The 22,140-nt window shown below is 30.7% G+C and overlaps 2 protein-coding genes across 3 annotated transcripts in view; one reads left to right on the forward strand and one right to left on the reverse strand.

Moving 5' to 3' along the window:
• The window catches only part of LOC126835232 (cytochrome P450 6a8-like), a 30,403-nt gene extending 9,656 nt beyond the window's left edge, over nt 1-20,747 (reverse strand). The window contains exons 1-3 of the mRNA XM_050567672.1: nt 20,555-20,747; nt 10,329-11,025; nt 2,544-2,765 (exon numbers count right to left, since the gene is read on the reverse strand). Coding sequence (XP_050423629.1) covers nt 2,544-2,765; nt 10,329-11,004 — 898 coding nt within the window. The 5' untranslated portion in view covers nt 11,005-11,025; nt 20,555-20,747. The remainder of the gene's footprint in view (nt 1-2,543; nt 2,766-10,328; nt 11,026-20,554) is intronic.
• The window catches only part of LOC126835995 (protein amalgam-like), a 192,256-nt gene that overhangs the window by 89,150 nt on the left and 80,966 nt on the right, over nt 1-22,140 (forward strand). The gene's annotated exons all lie outside the window — the stretch shown is intronic.

Here is a 22,140-nt window from a genome sequence, read left to right on the forward strand (position 1 = left end):
AGTAAAAAACATTGAGTACAATGATGTATGGAAGTCAAAAGTTGACATTAATTTAAAATGATTACTATTAACATTTTTTATTGGTATATTTGTTTTCAATTGTTAACTATTTTTAATTTTATCCCACGGAAAAAAATTAAAATATTTTTAAAATATCGTTTTTCCGTGGTACCTTAAATGATATCTTATACTATTTAGAATATTTAAAATTTGGTTTTATTATTTTGTTGGTCGTTAAAGTTATTTGGTTATTGTACTTATTGAAATCGCTCTATCTTCCACAAGTTCAGTGTTGAGGGCAGTTGCGGTGTCGCCGTCCATTAAGACTTGAGAGCGAGCCAGACGTGAAAAGCTGGTATGGTTAGATGCAGGATAAATGTAAAATGAAAAAAGGAAGGGCTATTATACTGGTTGTTGATGGCAGCAAGATGAAAGAGTACTCGTTGGTAATAGTGCGGGGCACATAAATCTCGAATGTAGCGGTTGCAGTGTAGTGTTTGTGGCCAAGACACAAACAAACTTATTACATAGTAGCATAAAAAACCTATGATGATGAATTTTGTTGAAAATAAAATATCGGACGTCGCCGCAAAGCAAGTTCTTATTTTTTTAAAACGATGAAAATCAAAGAATTGATAATAGTATAAAAAACACAGTAAGCATTGGCGTTTTATCCCAATGAAAAACATATTTTTATGTGTTTAACTTAGTTGATACTCCATTCATAAACTGGATCAGCGCTATTTAAAATTTGTTATTTTAGATTTTATTTATGTTACAACAGTTATAATTGTACACCATGTAAACATTATACACCCTGGAGATTAGGTCATGAATGCTGGACTTACATGCGGTAACCTCGATTAAAAAATATTATTTTTTAATAAAGTTATACATTTTCTTTATTTTTGACGAATTTGAGGAGAATATTTTATCATCAAATATAATGTGTTTTATTTTCTATTTAAAAAAAAATGTATTTTCTTATAAAATGTTAAAGGGAATTATAGTCACCCAGTTTACGAATTAGGAAAAAAATATTTAAAGTTTGTCCATTTCACGAATGGAGCAATTTCACATATGAGCCGTGAATCTAGAACATTATTTATTTAAAGGATCAATGTTTAGCCAGTTAATATCAAAACTTGTCCCATTTACTCATAAAAAAGTATTATTTGTTGTAAAAAAAACGTGGACATTCAAAAATTGAAGTTAGTTAGTAAAAAACTAAAAAAATTATTCATAAATTGTTCATCATCGTAAAAAATTGATGCTGGTGCATAATTAATGTGTTGCATCAACAAGCGTAGCAGGGCGTAAGAAACAGACTACAATAACATTTATTTAAAAATCGATTATTTAAATTTTGTACTTTTTTTTGTTGCATTTTATAAATGTATAGAAAGAAAATTCTAGTAAAAAAAAATTATAAAGCCACCTTGAAAACCTTAGCGTGCATGATGCAAATAAGAATCTCGTGTCTAAGAATATAAAGAAACTAGCAATAGTGAACATCCCGTAATAGCCGTTGAGGAAATGGTTAAAATACCCTTATCTAAAAAAATATGGCATGTCGGTTACTTATAGCAAAGTACCTATTTCGTAAAAACGTATTTATAGACGTTGTATGTTATAGTACATTGTTAAAAAACATTTACCTTTTCTATCTTAGAATAAAAAAGAATCCTTTTTTTTATTATGAAAAATGGTAATTATTTTAAGCCGACAGTATAGTCTGTAGTAATTGTTTATGATAATATAAAACGACATAGAATATAAATTTATTCTTAAAATGCAATGTTATAAATCTACATAACACCTTAATATTTTCTTGTGAGTAGCTCAACGTGTATAATGTACCCATTCGTTATTTGATGCATACATCAGTGTAACAGACACCGAGTCTAATAATGCCTTTGTGTTATTGTTATTCAAAACAAAAGTATTTTTATTTTTTAAATGTATCGTGCTTGTACTCGTATCGGGTAACGAACTGTTATAAGATGTTGGCAAAGTTGAGCAATAAAAAACATCACGCGTGAGAACTTGGAGACTTTAAAGTGGTTAAGCCAATAAATTAACATAAAATAAATCAACTCATTACATTACCACTAAACCTATAATGTTAGATAATGTTAGGTTGTTTTAGAGTTAAACACGCTTAATTTACGACAAGAAATTATACAATTATATGAGTACATACATAAACAAAGTAAATTTGTTAAAATCTCTGGCAAATGTTTATTACTGGTTTATAATTTTAGCAAAAATAATTTTCATTTTTATCTGTTATATATTATGTATTACTGTGCAGCCAAATACTATTATGTAAAAGAAAGAAAAAATGTATAATGCAATTATATCTTATGCCGACTTCCGAATCTATACGTGTATACATAGATAAATTTATTTTTGAGTGTTTCCTAAGTTTGGCGTTCGACCCTTAAAAAAATGTTCAAGTTTTTTTCTACGCATAATATTACAAAAAATACGTTTTTTAAGTTGTTTGTAATAGTAGTAACATAGTAGTTTTAAATGTTTACCTCGTATTACATTTTCCAAGTATGGCACTCGGTCCATTTGTTCCACAGTAATGGAAGTCGAATGTTCGTCCAGTACGGAGTCCAAGTGTTCCCTGAGTAGAGATTGTGTTTGATGATCTCGAGACAACTCGTACAAAGCGGCTGTTACTAGATTTGCCGTGGATTCGATGGCACAGGTAACAAAAGTGAACAGGTCTGATCGCACTTCAAAGTCAACGGTTTCTAAAAAAAAAAACCATCTTTAATCATTTGTCTTCGATGAAAATTCAAACATTACAAATTATACAACACCTCTAGACTATAATACATATCAAGCAATATAAAATATGTATATGTGACTAGTGAATATAATAAATAATCAAAATATATCGCTTATATTCGTACATTGGCTAGGTTAAAAAACGAAGATCACTTCATTTTTCTTGAAACAAAATATGTTTGCAAACGGATTCAACTCTCAGATTATTCTTTATTTGCATTGCTCTTATATTATTACAATTATTATTGGGACGTGGTATAATGTATAAACCCTGTTCCACTACCCAAATCATTTGAGATTAACTAAATCCACTAGCGTTTACATGCATACGAGTATCCCAACAATTATCATACCGCGTTTGTTGAGTTAAAATATTACCAGTCGGCTAAAATATAACACAGAATAATGTCTCAAAGCATAAAAAAAAGAAAAACAATTGTCTTGAATTGACTGAACGACTTTTTTCGTTAGCAACAAAACAAAAATCCACTTAATTGATTTTCAACGCTGGGTTCGAATTGTTATTGTCTTATTTCGGTGGATATATATATATATATACTGAAACGAGTAGGATTTGGGGATACACCTAAAAAACAAAAAAAAAATCTTTCAATAAATTTTCGTGGACTAAAGCCCGTGTTTGGCGCATGAAAAAAAGATTAGCGACTCCCTTCAATCGGATCTATCTGAAGATGCGTATTGTGTGTACACATTGATATAAATTGTTAAATGTACTAAACACGAACGCGCCTAAATGCTTTCCGTGGCTCACCTGGCCGCGGTCCAAACGAGAGTCCGCTTAGGCCCGTTGAAGACTTAATAATATATATTATTTCTTTAGACAATAAGATTAGACTCTAGAAACGTTGGATATAAAATTATACAAAGATTATTTGTCACTCGAAAGATTTACCGACATTTTTTAACCTTAAAAGTTTTTGCTACGTAAACCCATTGAATAATATAACGAAATTGAATAATTTAACAACGGGTTTGACATTTTTGAAAACTCAATGAACTTTATTAACATCATTATCATTATCAGGTATGTTAATTGTTAGTAGAGCCTTCTCCCTTTCGACAATATTGAACTGCCTTTACGTGTTATAGAACATAAGTCTTGGAAATTATGTAGGTCAACGTATTTTAGTAAAACGGTTACTAAACACTTTTGTGGAACCAAATAGTTCTTTGAATTCTTAGAATATAGAAAAATGGTTATCATTTTTTTTGTCGACTTTAAAAAATGGTTTATGTGTATATATAAAAAGAACCAACAAAATAAAAACTATTTCAATCTGATGTTTTTTTTAAATATAAGACTATGATTATATTTTATCATGTTCGTTAATGTATTATTATATATTAAAATTCTTCTTTATTAAATTTGCAATTATATTGGTAGGTTTGTTAGGTGAGGTAGTCAGTAACGACGTTATAAATTAAATTATTTTGATTACATTAAAATTGTAGATTACCTAACGCAGATTAAATTTAAACAATTCAGAACAAAAAATATTTGATATTGAAGTTTTCAGCAAAAAACTTTCCTACACTTTAGAGATTTTAAAATTCTATTCTAAATTCCAAAATAAAAAAGTATTTTCACAACTAAAATATAACTTAACAAAATGTAATTTACATTTTTATTCTTTGTTCCGTATACTTCTCTTCTTTTTTTAGTTTTGTCCCAGCAGCAACAAATATATTTTTCGAGTAGAACTATTTAAGTTTAACATCTTTTTTTTATATATTTGTTAAAAGTTTTCTCGCTTACTCTCCCGCCACAAACCAACTTTTTTCTTTGATTGCTATTTGCTGACGAATAAGTTGTTTTATTACAAAAATATGGCAAAAAATCTTTAAAAATCAACACAAAAATTAATATATTTTCTTTAGTAAAAATTTCCGCTTTTATGAAGAGTCTATTTTTAAATGTATTATACTTGATTTGTATTGAATTCCATCACAATGAAGTTTATTATGTTACATTTCTTGAGTAAAATCAATACTTGAGTAAAATTAATGTTATAATTGTCGAGGTAATTCTTGTTTGAAGCTATTTTAACATGTTAACTCCGAATCTTAGAATTTGTTCGTTATGTATGTTATAATTAATAAAGATATGCTGTCAATATTGAACTCGAGTGTGACGGGGAGTCAGAAAAGAAGTGTAGGGTGATTAGGGAAGTGGATCAGCAGTTAATATTTGTTGGCACTTCGGTAGACGTGTGCAATTTGTTTGTAAAGCACTTTTGTGTTATTAATTATTAGTTTTCTTTTTCGCTGACGTGTTCGTTTATTTTTTAATTAAATGTATTTCATTATGTTATTCAATGCGATGTATTATTTAAATACAAAATTATATCATTAATAAAATGTGAGGGTATACGATCATTAAATTTCGGAGTTATACTCATTTGACCTATTTGATGTGTTAAAAATAAAATTAGTCCAACTAAATGATATAACAACTGTGTCCAACATATTATTGTGTGTTTTTAAACAGTTATGAATAATAACATTAACAAAACAGTCTCTTTGGGAAATATTACTTCTGTTACTTTAGGTGTAGTGCACCAAGTCCCCTCGTAAACAGTTTTTCCATTTCCCTTATCGAGTCCAACATCGTCGATGATTTCATATATATTGTTATTATGCAAATCGAGACTTGACGTGTTTATTACTCGTAAAGTGTAAGCGCGTTATTATGACTTAATTTTGCCGCGTTAGATTCGTTTACATGCGTTGGCGTGTGAGAAGCACTTTTTTTCTCCGCATACCGCAAACAATCGTTAACGTTAGATGCAAACGATAAATGTAATAAATTCACGGCGATTGTATTGTTATTAACGATTTTGCACCCTAATATTTTCATTTTTGTGGTTTTTTTTACCAACCAAAAGAAATTTTTTTTTTTCAAATAACAACACAACGGAAATTATGGGGTGGTCTTTCGGCAACCAATCAGGTAAAACATACGTCAGTATTATATTGCACATACCCATTATGTTATGTATACTTACAAGGTATATTTACCTTAAAATATATTGTACAGTAAAAAAAACAAACCACGGTGTTCGTGACATTCGTCACATATTATTACACCGCTATATTAATTGTGTTCGGTCACAACAGTAACAATTATTTAGCTAGGCGAATTATCAATTTTACCAACGCCGTATATTATTATACATAGGTACAGCTACTCTTGCATTATTTGCGACCAGTTTTTATTTTACCACTTTTGTCTACCGCACGTTACAGTGTACACATTGACTTATATAACAACTATTTAAACCGGATTTATGTGATCCGAGACAAGACGGTCGGAAAGGACTTTTCCTTTCATTGTGACGAACCGGTCGGTAAGGCCAAGTAAAAGACCGAATGACGCATTCTTAGTGGCGTACTACGTGTTCAAGTATGATACTTACAATCAAACGCTATAAAAAACCCAAAAACTCGTTGGCAACGAGACTTTCTAAATGCTTGAACATCAAAATCATGCAAAGGAAGCGACGGATTCCAATGTCAACTAAATTTACAATATATTGCAGCAGAAATTGCAATCGTTTGTTTTCACTCTTCAAACATTGTAATTGATTAAAACTATTCTTAATAAATTAATATCAAAAACAAAACCAAAAAGACCCATACTTTTTGAAATTCGAAATAGTTGTTACTTTATAGTTATAAAATTTGTCCGAAGTGAATTTGTTAGGTTTGAACGTTAGTGTTACTTTTAATGTTTCATACACTAAATACACACAATTTGAAATAAATAGATTTAAATAAATAAATAGATTTAAAAAAATGATCGAACGATGAATTTTCAATACTGAAAATAGTTTTGTTCTCAAATGTCCGTCTGTTTGTTATTCGATAATGACCCTTTTCATACTTCATTTATATGTAGTAAACATTTTAGGGCGCTAAAAGAGCAAATAATCTATGCTAAACCTATAAGCTGTTTTAAAGTTTTTTGATTCATTAGATTTGAACGATAGAATTTATTATTTCTAAAATATAAATAATTTGGAATAATTCTAATTGCTACTTTTAATTTTGAAAATACGCCTTAATAATTGAAAATATAAATTAAAAAGTGTATTTTTTTATTATAATAGTGATATTTACCTTTGTAGTATATTAATATTAGATTACTTTTGAATCCATTCCAATTCATAAATAAACGAATTTATTAACACGGATAGTTATGCGTTGTATAACAGTCGACGGTAAATGTAGTCATTGTTATGCGTAAAAAAACCCCATTTTAAGTTTAGAAATGGGATGATGTTAATTCCGGCTAAATTTAATAAATGCATGTATTATATTTTATAGCCTAATCGACGGTTACGAGTATATTATGTTATACAGTGATAGTAATTTAAAATAATCTCATACCACTCTTGCAATACCAAAACATGTTTTTACACTTTTTCGTTTCGTGGGAACTAAACAGCTTTATTCTCAAATCTTTAAAAATTGAAGTGCTATAGTATTATTATTACATATTTTGTTATATAACACCTTTTATTATTTTACAGTTTCTAAAATGTACATCAAAGTCATTGATATCACTAAGTAACATTTTTTTTATATGCGATTAAGTCTCAAATTTCAAAGACTAAAACGCGAAGTATCTTTCTAGGGTAACTAGCTAAAACAAGTCGCCATCCCTCTCTAAGAGACATGATTATGATGATAATTTATCAATTTATAGTACAATAATTTTAGTTTTAAATTATATCTCGAAGAAAATATTGTTTAATGATCCGGCGTTTTCTTAATCATATAAGTAAATAAATAATTTAACCTCTGAATCCCAAGTACAGTAAAAACCAGCTTAGTCACTTAGATTTACGACTACAGTCCAAACCAAGCTTAAAATATACCTGTAAAGTAAAAGATTATCAAAAAAATAAAAAATATTAAATAAAACTTAAAGTGTTTAAACATTTAATAGAGGCATTTGTTTTCGAACAATTTATTAGACTGTTACTTTAAGCACTAAATAAAGTTGGTTCTTTTGAAAAATTATTGTGAAGGATGAAGCAAATAAAAACTGTAATACGTAACGATCTAGTATTGTTAATACTCTTTTTAATTTTTTACTACTAAACGACTCGTTATAATATTGGAAATATAATTTCAAAAGAATCAAAATGCAGGATTTGTACACAGTTGTAGAATGATTCACCTGTAAAACTGGTTTAACATATTAATAATTGAAGTATTATACTAATTATAACATAGAGTAAATAGACTGTTAATCACTAAAACGGCTCACTAACCGGCTGATGCGAATATGATAAAATTGGTAAGTTGTATAACAGCTAAATTATATAACTATTAAATATTATATATGGGAAACAATTTTTACGGAGGTCACACCTGAATAAAATGTAATGTTACGACATCTACATTTCTATTATACCACATTGTAAGCATTTCTAGTACAGTTCAATTATAATGTTTTCTAAATTTATAGAGATTTTATTGAAAGCATTGTTGGTTTGAATAAATAGTCAAAACAGAACTACGAGTAGCCAATTTATTTTCTAAATCGTACGTTTGAACTAAATGCTATTATTAAAAATATATAACTATAATAATCTTCACTTTTTGTCAAATAAAAAACCATTCGTTTATTTTACTTACTGGTGACGCCATTACTTGTATATTATAGCAGTAATTTAGTACAACCAATTTCACACCACGATTTTTTTTTAATATAATATATTTAAAAAAATACAGTAATTTAATGGTGTTCTCCTTACGCACAATTCGTAAATTAAGTTACATTATTATTAGGTACCTAAAAGACCCATTGATAATAACATAGATTAACGCAGCTATAATTATTACTGTAGGCAGTGAGATTATGGCCAGGAGATCGCATAGTTTTTTTACTAGCATAAGCCATAGCCAATAATAATAGATTAAGTGTTAATAAATTAATCTATTTGATTGAATCTTAATATTCGATGATTTTGTTTTTGTCCCCTCGGAAATAACATAATAAATAGAAGAAATACGAATAAAACACAAAGTTATAATTCGTTATTTTTATGAGATAATAGACTTCATTGGTATATATTGAATGGTATTATATTATATGTATGGTATTATATTGAATGTCTGAACCTATACTACAGCATCTGAGAGATTTGAGATTTAAGCGAAGGGATAAGAAAATTAAGAAAGCAAATTTAGTATATTTACAATATTGGAACGCCGTGAACTACTTTTTACCTTTTGCTCGCAATGTTAGCAAGCAAAGTCAAAATAGTTATTGAAATCTTATTAAGAAGTTTATCGATTAACTTTGAACTTAAGGAAAGTAATTTCTAAAATTGTCTTCTTTGCGACCATCGAGGTACGTTATTGATAACATTACAAAGGCTCGAAGACTTTTCGGCCAAATAGGAAGGTATCTTAAAGTGTGTTGTTGTTTGGCGAGTACCATTCTTTACTTTTCTTTCGATACTGTATTATAGTTGATCACTAAAATATCTCTCATATAATGCTCGTTTTATGTCACAAGTTTCTAATGTCCGATTAAGTACAAATGCGTCTGTTTAGGCGGAAGGTAAAGGTATTTATAGTTGATACAATGCGTTGTAACGCGTGAAGGACTGCCAAATCTAGCAATAAGCACACGGCGCAGTTGTTTATGTAATTTTCACACTCAAGTGGTGTTTCCGGAACAACAAAATCTCTCCTGGGGTACCATACCGGATAAGATTTTGAACGGAATGCTCTTGATGTCAGAAAAACAACGTTGACGTCACGTGCAAAGCACCTTCAAAGTGTCGCCCACTTTGATACACTTGAATGAATCATGACTTTTTGTCTCGAAAATACAAAATTGGGTAATACATAAAAACAAAGAAAAACGGAATGTTATAACAAATTGTCTTTTGGCTTATGAGACATTCCTATCAAGTGCGAGGTGTACAGTTTGTATTGACTTCCACAGTGGACGCGGTAAATTGCAGACGGCATGAAGACTAGTTTATCCATAGTTTCTTTTTGCACTAGTATTGAGGTCTGAACCTGAGTGTTAAACTAATTGATAAAAATTAAAATGTTCACTCGTCATAAATCTGAAAACTTGATATTATAACGTGAGAAGATGAGTGTGTCTACACTCCATAGTCTGACGTTAATTATATGAGAAATGGAGCTAACGGAAAGTTTTGGCGTGGAAAAGTTCACGGTGATGGTGGGGCAACAACAATTCCTATCACTTCTGGAAAACCATTAATTTCTAGTGAGTTTTCATCGGATGAACAACGGCGGTTGTGCCGTTGACGGATTAAAATTCCGATGCCGATCGTTTATAAAGTTGTACCATCGGCCGGGAATGGGGCGTTATTGATGATCAGAGAGGAGGGAACCGGCCGATTTGTTATCCACAAATCCTTGGGCATTCTTCCCTTGTAATTGGCGACCACCCCCTAAATCGACCGACCTTTGTCTTTTATTATTATATTATTATTTATTACTGTTCTTACCGGTGTTGGCGGCCTTGCACAGAATTGTTTTGAAACAGTTGGCCGACGTTTTCTCCTCGTATGCAGACATGTGCTTGGCGGTGGCTACCGGGTCCCGCCTTGCTCGCAAAGCTTGTTCGCAATTATCTTCAAACGTCTTCATCTGCGAGTCGATTATTGGCTGGCCGTAAACACAAGTGGCCACGGCAATGGTAGCACACCTCTTCACGTTCGCCCTCGGAGTCACAGTCATCCTGCGGTTGGCAATCGCTTCCATGGACGTGGTCAATTCGGCCACGCATTCCGCCATAACCGGCGCTAAGGTGTACATCGCGTCTTCCGTTAGTACGTTTGGAATCCGGCTGAAACCGGCGGCCGGCGAAGTGCCGTCGTCTTCGACGAAGCTATCGTTGCCTAGAACGACCGAGGCCACTCTTACTTCACAAGCCAAAGCACACGGCTTACCGGCATCGTGCAAACCCATTACCGGAGCGTCGACAACGACTTCGCGGTAAGCCGTCAGAGCCTTTTCGTCCAAACGGCACACTGGTAACGTAGTCAATACCGATTGACCTGCGGCTACCGGCACACCGCGACTCGTCCAGTAGTTATGCTTCCGCCGGACGTACGGCAGCAAAACGGCAATAACGACAAACGCGGCAAACGCCAACGACTCTAAAGCCAACGTTGAGTACATCACAGCTGTTATTCTCAAAAGCTGAAACAAACGATTTACATACACATCAATAGACTGCCACAGATGAATTTATAATTTATTTACCTACACAGAAATTTAGAATATTGTTATTTTCGGGTTTTTTATTCATTAAAAGTGTGTTTGAAAATAACTTATTTTACATATTATAATAAACATAACAACATTTATTTGAAGTTCTGAAAATAACTAGTGTATAATGTTTAAATTTACGAAATTTTAAAAGTAAAATAGTTCAAGTAATATAAAATATTAATGTTATCACAATGTTTCATTTCGTACCTACTAAAATATGATCTTAGACATTTTGTTAAAATTGGCAAATATTTTGTAAATATATAAATAGTTGCTGTATGGACATATAAGGTGTACCAGAAAAAAAAATGTTACACTGTATCGCCATATGTCAACAATTCAGGTTTTCCATGTTTATTTGTGAAGTAGATATCTCGCCTACATAATTTATAATTGCTTACACTTACTTATGTTCCCTAAAATAGTACTCCGTTTATCATTCTCCATTTTAACACTATTATCATTAACGACTGTTTATTCTATGACAACAAGTTTCACCTAAAAATGGCGAGAATAGAAAAATTGTGGCCTGACCTGTTAAATTTTACGACCTGCAGTATTTACATCGTTTGACTTCACCTAATATCGGCGACGTACCCGTTTTAAAGGCGCAGTGTAAGCTAGGCTATAAACGAAATTTATAGATGGTCGTATTTAGAAATCATAAGAAAAGTGATGTCTAATTGCTACCTACGCGCTATTAAAAACATACATTTCTACAAACATTAAGGATTACGACTACATGGCATGATGATGGATGGTCGATTGTTAACAATACATATACGCTTATTTCCAGTGATTATTATTATTGTGTTTATTATTTTTGTTTTAACAAGTAATTGTTAAAATTGCCTATTTGCAGTAGGCGTCGTCGGATATTCTATTAAACCATTTTGAAATGTTATTTGTGCAACACAGCTGCAAAACTTTCTTTTTAACAAAATGTTCAATACGTTTTAGCAGGATTTCTTAACCCAAACTGCACATAACTCCACTTCATATAGTTCATTTTTATTATAAGTCTAAAATGTTCGATTTGAAAAAAACAATAACAACGACATTCATAATAAATAATCCTTAATCTTTTAGTTTTCTCTGTTTGACTTATGGACACGGATTACTGGAACCGATATAGATTATACCAGAAAGTTCAAAGCCGTCCAGAGTTGTACCAAATACAAAATAATACAAGTAATCAATTTGATAAAAATTAACGAACTGACTTTGAAACTTGAATCGATAAATTAGGCAAAATAATTAAATAGTTGACGTTTAATAGATCACCGTTGCTTAAGATTCTTTGAAATGTTATTATAACTTTTAAATCACGTGGACAATAAGAACTCATAGTATTATACTATTATAATTTTCCGTTGTCAAAATGTAAAAACGTATGCGGTGAAAAATCATTAGCGGATTAAGAAAGAAAAATCCGAATGCTCGTAATGACGTTGACGAACTATAATATTATTATGGTATAGTTAAATAATATTATTAATGCAAACAGAATATTAATCCAAGCCAGTGGCCTACATCTCTGCGAACATTTCTCTTGTTACCCACGAACTCGACGGTCGTTAACCATTGTAATGTCCAGCGCGGCTGGATAAATAGAACTTTCCACTCAAATGTCACTCGCATTCCTTGGGCTGTTTTCAATGAGAAATGAGACGAATACACGCGTGTATAGCTAATACCCGATTTCCAGATGAGATAGCACACATGCAAACACATTAAGGACCATTATCCTGTTGATTAAACTGTGACGCGACAGCTCCGCCGACATTCGCTATCGTTATTATCATTTGTTACAATGAAGATTTCGGTGTGGAATAACAAGTTTTGCGATTTTCTCGGGGTTTTACTTTTCGCATACCGTTTGACCTTGTGCGATGCCCTAAACAATAATTTTCTAATTTATATGTTTATACTGTCACGCAGTGTAAACATAGAACTGCCTACCGTACAGTCTTGTTGTCCATTGAAGAACCCAACATATTATCGTACCTAACCGCACGCAACATTTCCCTTTGCCATCGTATTGTGTTTTTTTTTCACGCGTCAGATCAATTTCGTTGTGGAAATAACGAACTCCGGTGTTAACGGTAAAGTCCACCACTTGTACAGTTATAATAAAAACGGTGGTAGCATTTTCATGGTTCCTTGAAGGGTTTGTATTAGTAAAGTGTTGAGGGTGGAGACAACGGTTTATTTTAATATTAATATTCTTTCTCTTCTTGGGCGTTGTGCGGCATCATACGATCAAACTTTAAGAACAAATTATTCCGGCAAACTACAACGCCAAGTATATTATATACCAACGAGGCTTAGGGCATCCTTCTAAGCAACTTTGGTTTTTTTCCACGCCATGGGTAAATTATTAATGTGGTCTACAACGGGAGTATACACTATATTCGCACTACTGTATGTTATATATATATAATTGTTTTTTTAATATATACAAATAATGTATACCGAGAAATAAAGTGCAAAAGGAACCTAACACAAAATAAAATAATGGAGTATAGTTTGAGAGTGGTTCTGTTATTAAAAAAACGTATGTCATTTAAATTATGAAAAACAATAACGACAAGTTGGTTGATTATGAACTAATTAGCATAATAAACAAATTATAATTAATAAGCATCCATTTTAATTAAAATACATTGAACCGATGTTTATGTGTTATAAAACTATTCAAAACACAAAATTGCTCGATTCTTGTGTTAATACAAATTTTATTGATTGTATTAATTGTATTAACTGAAATTAAAAATGTATTTGGAAAATTTCATTTAAATACTGGATTCTTATAATGTAAAATAGGTTTTGAAGTTTTGTGAATTTTTTTAAATACCACATCATTGACGGTAACTTGATCTAAATTCAGCAATACGGTTGACATGGTCTGACCTCACTCCTTCATAATAGCATGCATAATTTTTTATTTTGCACATTTTCTAAATCCAAGTATAAAAATTAAGTTTTGTTGTAAATATGGTAATATTTAAAATTCAATCTACGGTAAATATAATTTTTATGGAGAAAATAATGAAAAAGCAGTTCCTTCCCCGAATTAGGAGATTGAAAAAAAAAAGATATATTATTTATAACACTAAATAATTCGAGCAATGATCTTTAAATAAAAAAAAACAGAAAAGTTAAACATTTTCCATCGAGCTAATGTAATATTCAAGAAGTTGGACGCAGTTATTATTAGTTGAAACCTTTTTTTTACAACAAATTAATCCAATTAAATGCTTTACGTCAGAAAAACACGATATAATACCGTAAATAATTAAGCATCATACAGTTCCATTTAAACTTTTTAGGGCAATACTACATTAATAAGTAGATAGTAATTAGTAATTGTGTATTTTCTTTCCTTACCTTCTCATCCCTCAGGGGTAAGTAAAACTGCAATATCAGCGTATTAAAATAAAGTCTAAACGATTTAATGAAGACATCGTTTATTATAAACCATATTGTTTGATTTTAGATCATTGAAATTGTTTTAATGCGACCTATATATGGGTACGGGTCAAATGTTATTTACCCCACTGGGACCGTTGTTGGTATGGACCAAACTATTGTTGTACGGTCCATTTTAATCATATGTGCAGCGTGCTATAATATATATTTTAGGGTTTCATACGCGTATGATTGGAATCGAGATTTTAATTTTACTACTTATCAAAATCTAACCCTACGATAAACAAAACCGAAAAACAGAGGTTTTTTGAAATAGGAAATCATTTTTTAATAGTTGATACTTTTTATATATATTATATTATATATTTTATATTTTGCTAACAAAATTTTATCTCTGAGAAATGTAAATAATTGACGATAGTACTTTGATCCTATCCAAGTGCTACGATGATTGGGTTTGAGCTTATAACTTTTAAAGTTGTTCCATTTTTTAACTGGTGCATTTCCACTAGTGGTGGATTTTCGTGTTTCCTTTTAATTGTTAAATGTCTTATTCCAAAATTCAATACGTGCTCTTTTAAACCTTGTAACAACGGTTAAAATTGAATACGAACATATACAATCTAGCAGACATTGAGTTTTTCCAATTAAAAAAATGTGTGTTCGGATAACGAACTAAAAATATGCATTTTACCTTCAAAATTGAATTTATATTTCTAGTTTTTTTTACTACGCCGTCAACGCCGGTATAATATTCATCTGTGTTCATCCCAAATTCGATAAAAAAAATTGTAAATAGCTTTTGCTTATACAGATATAACAACGGGAAATAAGGTTCTAACTAAATTACTACGCGTTTTAAGTATGTACTGCCGACCGGGTTAAGAGAAGTTTTTAGGTACATTTTTATTTTTGTATTGCTATACGTTCTGTCACCGTTTTAACGAATATTTAAAGGTTTTGTGCGCATTATAGGGTTTCGCTTTTTTTTGACCGAAAATACATATAGATTTTATTATAATTATTATTACAGCCATAATTATAAACTATGGTTTTGTTTTAATAACACTCGGGTTTAAAAACAAAGTATTTACCTACTTATACCTATACATACAGTACCCACCTACTCGGTGTTACGACGAACCGAGGCGTTGTTTTAATATGTAGGTAAGCAACGTTTAATTAAAAGAATGTGTACGTGTGAGCTCTGCTGGCATGAACGACACTAATAACAATAATAATAAAAATAAAAATAATAGAACACCGTCGCCGCATACAAAAAAACACTAAAAAGAACGACAATTCCACGAAAAATCCAGTCGGAAAGAACACACTTTTTTTAAATACTCAGAGATGCTTGAATTGTTGGACATGTTTCCGTGGCAATTCTTGATGTTATGTTAGCTGTTACTAATATAATTTGTTTTTGTAACCAAAAGGCTTTAGTTTTTTGAGTACTGGTATAATTATTACGTAAGAATATAATTTAGTTCCCGTAACGTTTGGTAAACATCGATTATTATAAGAACCGGCTTTTAAACTATCCTTTTGTAGATTTCACTTTTGCAATACTTAACGATTAAATGCGTGATTTGATAATTGTCTAATGATTCTCGAAGAATGCAAAAAAAAAAAAAATCCAAAGGTATAACTTTTAAGTGAAATGTATGTCCGATGTTCAATATGACCTTAATAATTATCCGGGGATTTTCTTTATATTATAATATTTAATTTCCATTGCGGTTCATATTTATTATTTTTTTTATTATAATTACGATAAGGTAGTAAATTATTTGAAATAATAAAACAATGATGCAATATATTATATATATATACTACGTATGCGTTTTTAGTGTTAATTGATAAACGGTTTCAATATGATTTTCGAATGTATTAAAAAAACTATCTAATTAAACTAGCGGTTTTTTTAAACTCATAACAAACCCAAAATAAAGGTTCAATTGGTTTTTAGAGCTTATAGGTTCCTGTATAAATTATATAGCATCTGCTCTACCGCATTCAATGCCTAAAAAGTTTCGTTTAAAAATTAATCACCATAATTTAAATATTTGGTGAAAATTGTCAACTGGCACTTTTTATTAGATGTTTCAACTATATTTTATTATTTTTAAGAGTTTCATTTTTTAATTTCCTTCTAGAGGTTTTATTAGGTAATTAATTTGTTAAAAAGAAACCCATAAAAGTCGTATGTTTAAGAGAGCGAATAGCCTAACAGTATTGTGTGGAGATTGTACATAAAATATAATTTTAATTTATTGTTCATCGTTCGGGTTAAGGAAAGTGAATTACTTTTTCGCCTTATCAACTTACACAAATTGTCTCTCGATTGGTTTGATTTATACTTTTTCCAGTGTGACTAGTTTTTACATTTTTTAGGCCGACGACTCTGTCGAACACGTTATGAAACATCTGGTTTAAATAATATTTGTTAATAACCGTCGTATGTCGATGAAACATCATTACTGTCACTGAGAAAAGTGCCGAATATGACTATTTTTGATCTTAGGTACGTTGTAATATTGTCCATCTTATATATCATCAAAAACGCAATATCTAAAAGCACAAAGTTGTTATTGGCCGAGTTAAAACCATTATACGATACTTTACGCGCCGTCGTGCGTGTCATATATGTGTATGATTTTTGTATGAAAATAAAAAATATAACAATGGACGTTGAGTTTAAGTTGTGTTCCGCATTTTTAAGTGGAAAACTTGCTATAGACGCGTAAGGCCAGGAATGAAAAAATCCGGCAGATGCGTACTTTCTCAAGAGTCGTGCTATACTTCAAAAGTTTTGCCGGGAGATTGCCAGCGCTTTACTCACTGGTTTTATACTACTATTATACAATTTAAAAAGTTATGCAACTGGCGCAAAAACCATATAACATCAAACATGCGAGTTTTTGAGGAAACTAGGCGAACCGTGAAATATACGGATTGTCGAAATAACTCGGGTAATAGGCCTATTAAGTGGCTTATAATAGGTTATTTTTAGACGAGATATTAATTTAAGTTAAAACTAAATTGTACAATTATGTAAAAAAAATTTTTTTTTTTATTTAGGATTCGTCCTTGACAACAGTTTTGAGAGAGAATTTGAAATGTTTAAATAATTTTAAATCGTTTAACACTAGTTTTAAAATCTAAACATTTATGCGTTCATGATTGTGTTTCATTATGTTTTCAGTGAAAAAAAATTCTATTATGAAATAGAAAAGAAAAATAAGAACCAACGCCATGTTTTTTTTAATAAACCTAATATTAGGTTTAACATTAACCGTAAAAATAACAATTTTTTACACTTCTTAAAATACTACCATAACTCTTTACGACATTTATCAAAATAGGAAAAGTGTTTTTCCTCTATTACAATCACGAATGAGTAGAATGCGTTGTACGTAGCCAACAATAAGTTTTTCAAATTTGGGAGTTATAATCTCTTCTTTTGAGCTATATAAATTATATCTAGTAGTTTTTTGAATGTGGGTTATCATCATAATAGGCATTGGAGTAAATAGTAGTATACATCATATGTTTAGTAATGCCTTTTATATTTAATTTGGTAAGTAATCTAAATCAAAATACCATTTAAAAATATATATTATATATTTTTACCAACTGCAGATTCGCATATTTTATTTTAACAAAATAAATAATAAATAATTATTATAACGAAATAATTACTCAAAGTATGTGTTTTTTAATTTTAATTATACGTGATAAATATATTCTGTATGAAACTAAGAGGAATTATAACTTACTTAAAGCAATCTCGTTTTGTATAACAGACTTTTAATACTATTTCATAGGTTTCAGTGACCATTAAACTTAAATATTTAATCAAACTATAATCCTAATAATAAAAATCGACATAAACTAATCTGTTGCCTTTTACAGCTTATGAGACAAGTAAAAAAATATTCATATTACTAATTTTTTTATTCGTACAATTAATCGTATGAAAAATGTTTTTAATAGGACCTTATTCACCCAGGCACTTATATTAGTATTATCATATTATGAATCAATAGATAGACTATTGTAAAACTGAAAATTATCCAAACAATATTATCCCGTAAACAGCAATAATATTGTGTTCTGAATCACCAGGAGATAAAATAATAATAATGATAACAATATTATTAATCTATACCGACGGTTGCTGGTAAACATAACTAAAAAGACTATTTTATTGAGTTTTTTATTGTGTTCGGCTGAATGCCAGCACAATAGATGTGCGAGCAATATTGAAAATATCCTCTAGCGCCGTTGAATCAGCCTCGAAGACATATTATTATTGAAAATTCCCTTACTAGCATCGTCAAATAAATATTAACACCAGAGATATATTGTAAACGAAAATATATATTCAACAATTCTATGCCGTCATTCTGTAGTTCTGCTAAATGACGGAACTTTTCGAGAGAGCCGAATCAAAAATATATTAGCCACCTTTGTTGTAAGAAAATAATAAAATCAAGTTTTTAGCATGTCATGAAAAAAAATATGGTTAGTTGAAGCTAACAAACAAACGGTTTGTATTCTATGGTGAACCGATATTACAAATAATAGAAAATTTCAAATTGCAATTTTTATCGTCAGAACTGAATAAATAAGAGTAAAACTTGACGGCTAGAAATTAGACAATATTTAACACAGCATATAGGTCTGGACTATTCATACGTTTTATTTTTACTATCTATATAAATAAACTGTAATAGCCACTACATAGTTTGGTTACCATACATTATCATTTTTTTCTTATCACTTGTAAGTAAGACAATATTATACTTCGTGAACATGAATGATACGTACGCGTCTAACATTAGTGATAAGGTTTTCGCAAAAGATAGTAGATAGAGTATGGTGTTACCGATTGTATGCCAACTAGCTTTTTTTAAATCTATCCCGTAACTATGTCATGCTTTATTTCTGCATATAGTAATAAATGTATAATTAATTTGTTTATTTCTCTGTTGCAGGTATGTGCTTCAATAAAAATGAAAATCGCACGTCATCGAATAAGTAATGTAATTTGTTCTTTACTAACGTGTATAAAATGTGCATTCGTTATTATTACATCGTTACCCATTGAGCTGTATGACTTGCTATTTATATGATTAGACGGAAGAACTTCAGTACGTTCAAGTTCCAATTTAATTGTAACGTAGATTTGTTTATAGTCCATTATTCATCAGCTACATACGGTTGGGTGGACATAACAATACATACATATGATTGATTGACACAGAGATAAAAAAAAACCATTAGTCATTGGTGGTGTTACATACTTGGTAGGAAATGTTTTAATGAGTGCAACATTAAATTATCACAACATCAAAATGGACTAATAAATAACTATAGGAATATTGAATAATATAATATATTACAGTATCACAATGATCTGATTAAAATCAAATTGTTTATGACAGAAACTAACTTATCAGGGATAAGTTATATAGAAAAAAAAATGAAGCAATGGAATCATTTTTTCAGTTTCTACCTGTGTATTAGGTTTAGTCAAAAGTAATTAAAAAAAAATATTTTAAAAAAAGCTAATAAACAAAATTTTGTATTTTGCCCTCCTGTAAAATGTCCTTAAAATCACTTGTATCCTTTCGATTCTTACTACTGAAATTTATTAACTGATAAATGATGTAATTTCAACAATAATCTACAAGTCAATGGTTAAAATTACATCTATGGATGGAAGATGTTTCATAAGAGTTGTAACGAAATCATAAAAGAATCAAGGCAACAAGAAAATGGTGTTTTTTTGGAAAGGTCCTTTGAGTTTTTTCATAAAGAAATCCGAATCCTCTGTATGAAAATAAAAATGAAATGTATTCTAGTAAAAGGTTGAAAACCATCAACACCGTTTACACTCAAAAGGGCATCTGGCATTTTTTCTAACAGACATAACACTATAAAAGTGCAACCGAGCAACTAAGTTATGTTTGCCTTCAGTGTATAATGTAAAATATACTTTAAAAGGGGTACTTACACGTGTAAAAAACTTCAGACGAGTTAAACGAACAGTCTTACGCGGGCGCGCACCAAACAACGGTAACTATGGTTGTGACAATTGAGCGGCCACGCCGGTCAGGTTTTGAAAAATTGTAAATTGGAGAAAGTGATCGACCATACACGTTCCCTCCCCGACTAGGTTGGTTTGTCGGTAGACGAGTTGACGAATATGTCCTACACGGCGTAGGGTATAAGCATGTTTCATTAGGTACATAATAGTAATAAAATTATAATGATGCCGGTGGTAATGTAATAGCGGTTACATTAACGGCGTATAATAATAAAAAATAAGAAGGAGCAACTCGATTTCATTTTGGTCGAATGCCACGGCCGCAACGCGCGGCCAAAACCGGTTTGCGTTACCGCGTGTGTAGGTTAAAAGGAGATTTCGGTCCTCGGGCTTTGGTCTGAAGCCCCTGACCCCGGGATTGTGTGACGCACGATTTAGAAGCGATTACGCGACACACCGCACACGTCGGCTAACATCATTTTTATGTAATAATGTCCGGAAGCGTTGTGGAAAAAAGCCGATAGTTGAGAAATTAAAAGAAAAAAAAACGATTTGTGCGCCAAGGCCAAAAATTAACCCACGGTCACTTTCTTCGGGTCACGACGGTGATGATATATTATGTAGAACGAGCAAATACCGCCACGACACAAAATCAATAAGGAAGAATGTACACGAACAAAACTATCAACAATTGTTATAATTTTGACGAACGGGTCAAATCCAATTAGGTAGTACAACCGTTTTGAATTATAGTCAACTAGAGCTGCAATTGAGTTGTGATACTATTTTTATTTTTATGAAGCTCTAGAACTTCCTTCCTGCGTGTTTAATAATAAGCTCGAAAAAGAGCCAACTAATAATAATATGTTATGCGTATTGGTTTATTTGAATGTTTCTAATTTTTATTTTATGATATCTATAACTAACGTCTAACCATAAGAAATGATAAAATAAATCATTAAATCGTTATGTCACATAATATGATTTTACTGGCAGAAATCAAGAAGTCATAATATAACATAATTATACGTAATTTTATAACATCCATTATTGTCATCAAAATGTTTACCAAGGCTAATATATTATATTCGTCAAGGTATGCGATTGTGGACTACGATAATAGCTATTTACATCCAACTAGTGTATTTACTTATATTAAAATTCGCAATAGCCCATAGAAAAACGCACTTGACCTCCGTATTTTGTAATTTCCACTGTTCTAACATAATGTACTTCCTCGTTTTATTTTTACGAAACATTTGCTAATTTTGAATTGTAGGTATAACTACATTTTGAAGCGATGGTTTATTTATTTAAAGAAAGACAGTTTGGTATATTTAATATTATTGTACGTTATACGCACATTGAAAAACAAGTCATGTAAATAAGGTTCAGCCCTTTGTAAGTTATTCTGTGTGCCATTGGAAATTTTAACGAGAAGATCGAAATTTGGAAAATGTGTACTGTGTTTATTGTTTCCTCTCGAATTGCTATGTAAATTCACTGTAATTAAGACATTCTACAACAGTAGTTCTTTTTTAAATTGTACACGG

The sequence above is a fragment of the Adelges cooleyi genome, unplaced genomic scaffold, assembly GCF_023614345.1.
Source record: "Adelges cooleyi isolate 19-005CV unplaced genomic scaffold, UGA_ACOO_1.1 ACOO_flye_CR_arks_rails_tigmint_CR_PRNA_23, whole genome shotgun sequence".
Lineage (NCBI taxonomy): Eukaryota > Metazoa > Arthropoda > Insecta > Hemiptera > Adelgidae > Adelges > Adelges cooleyi.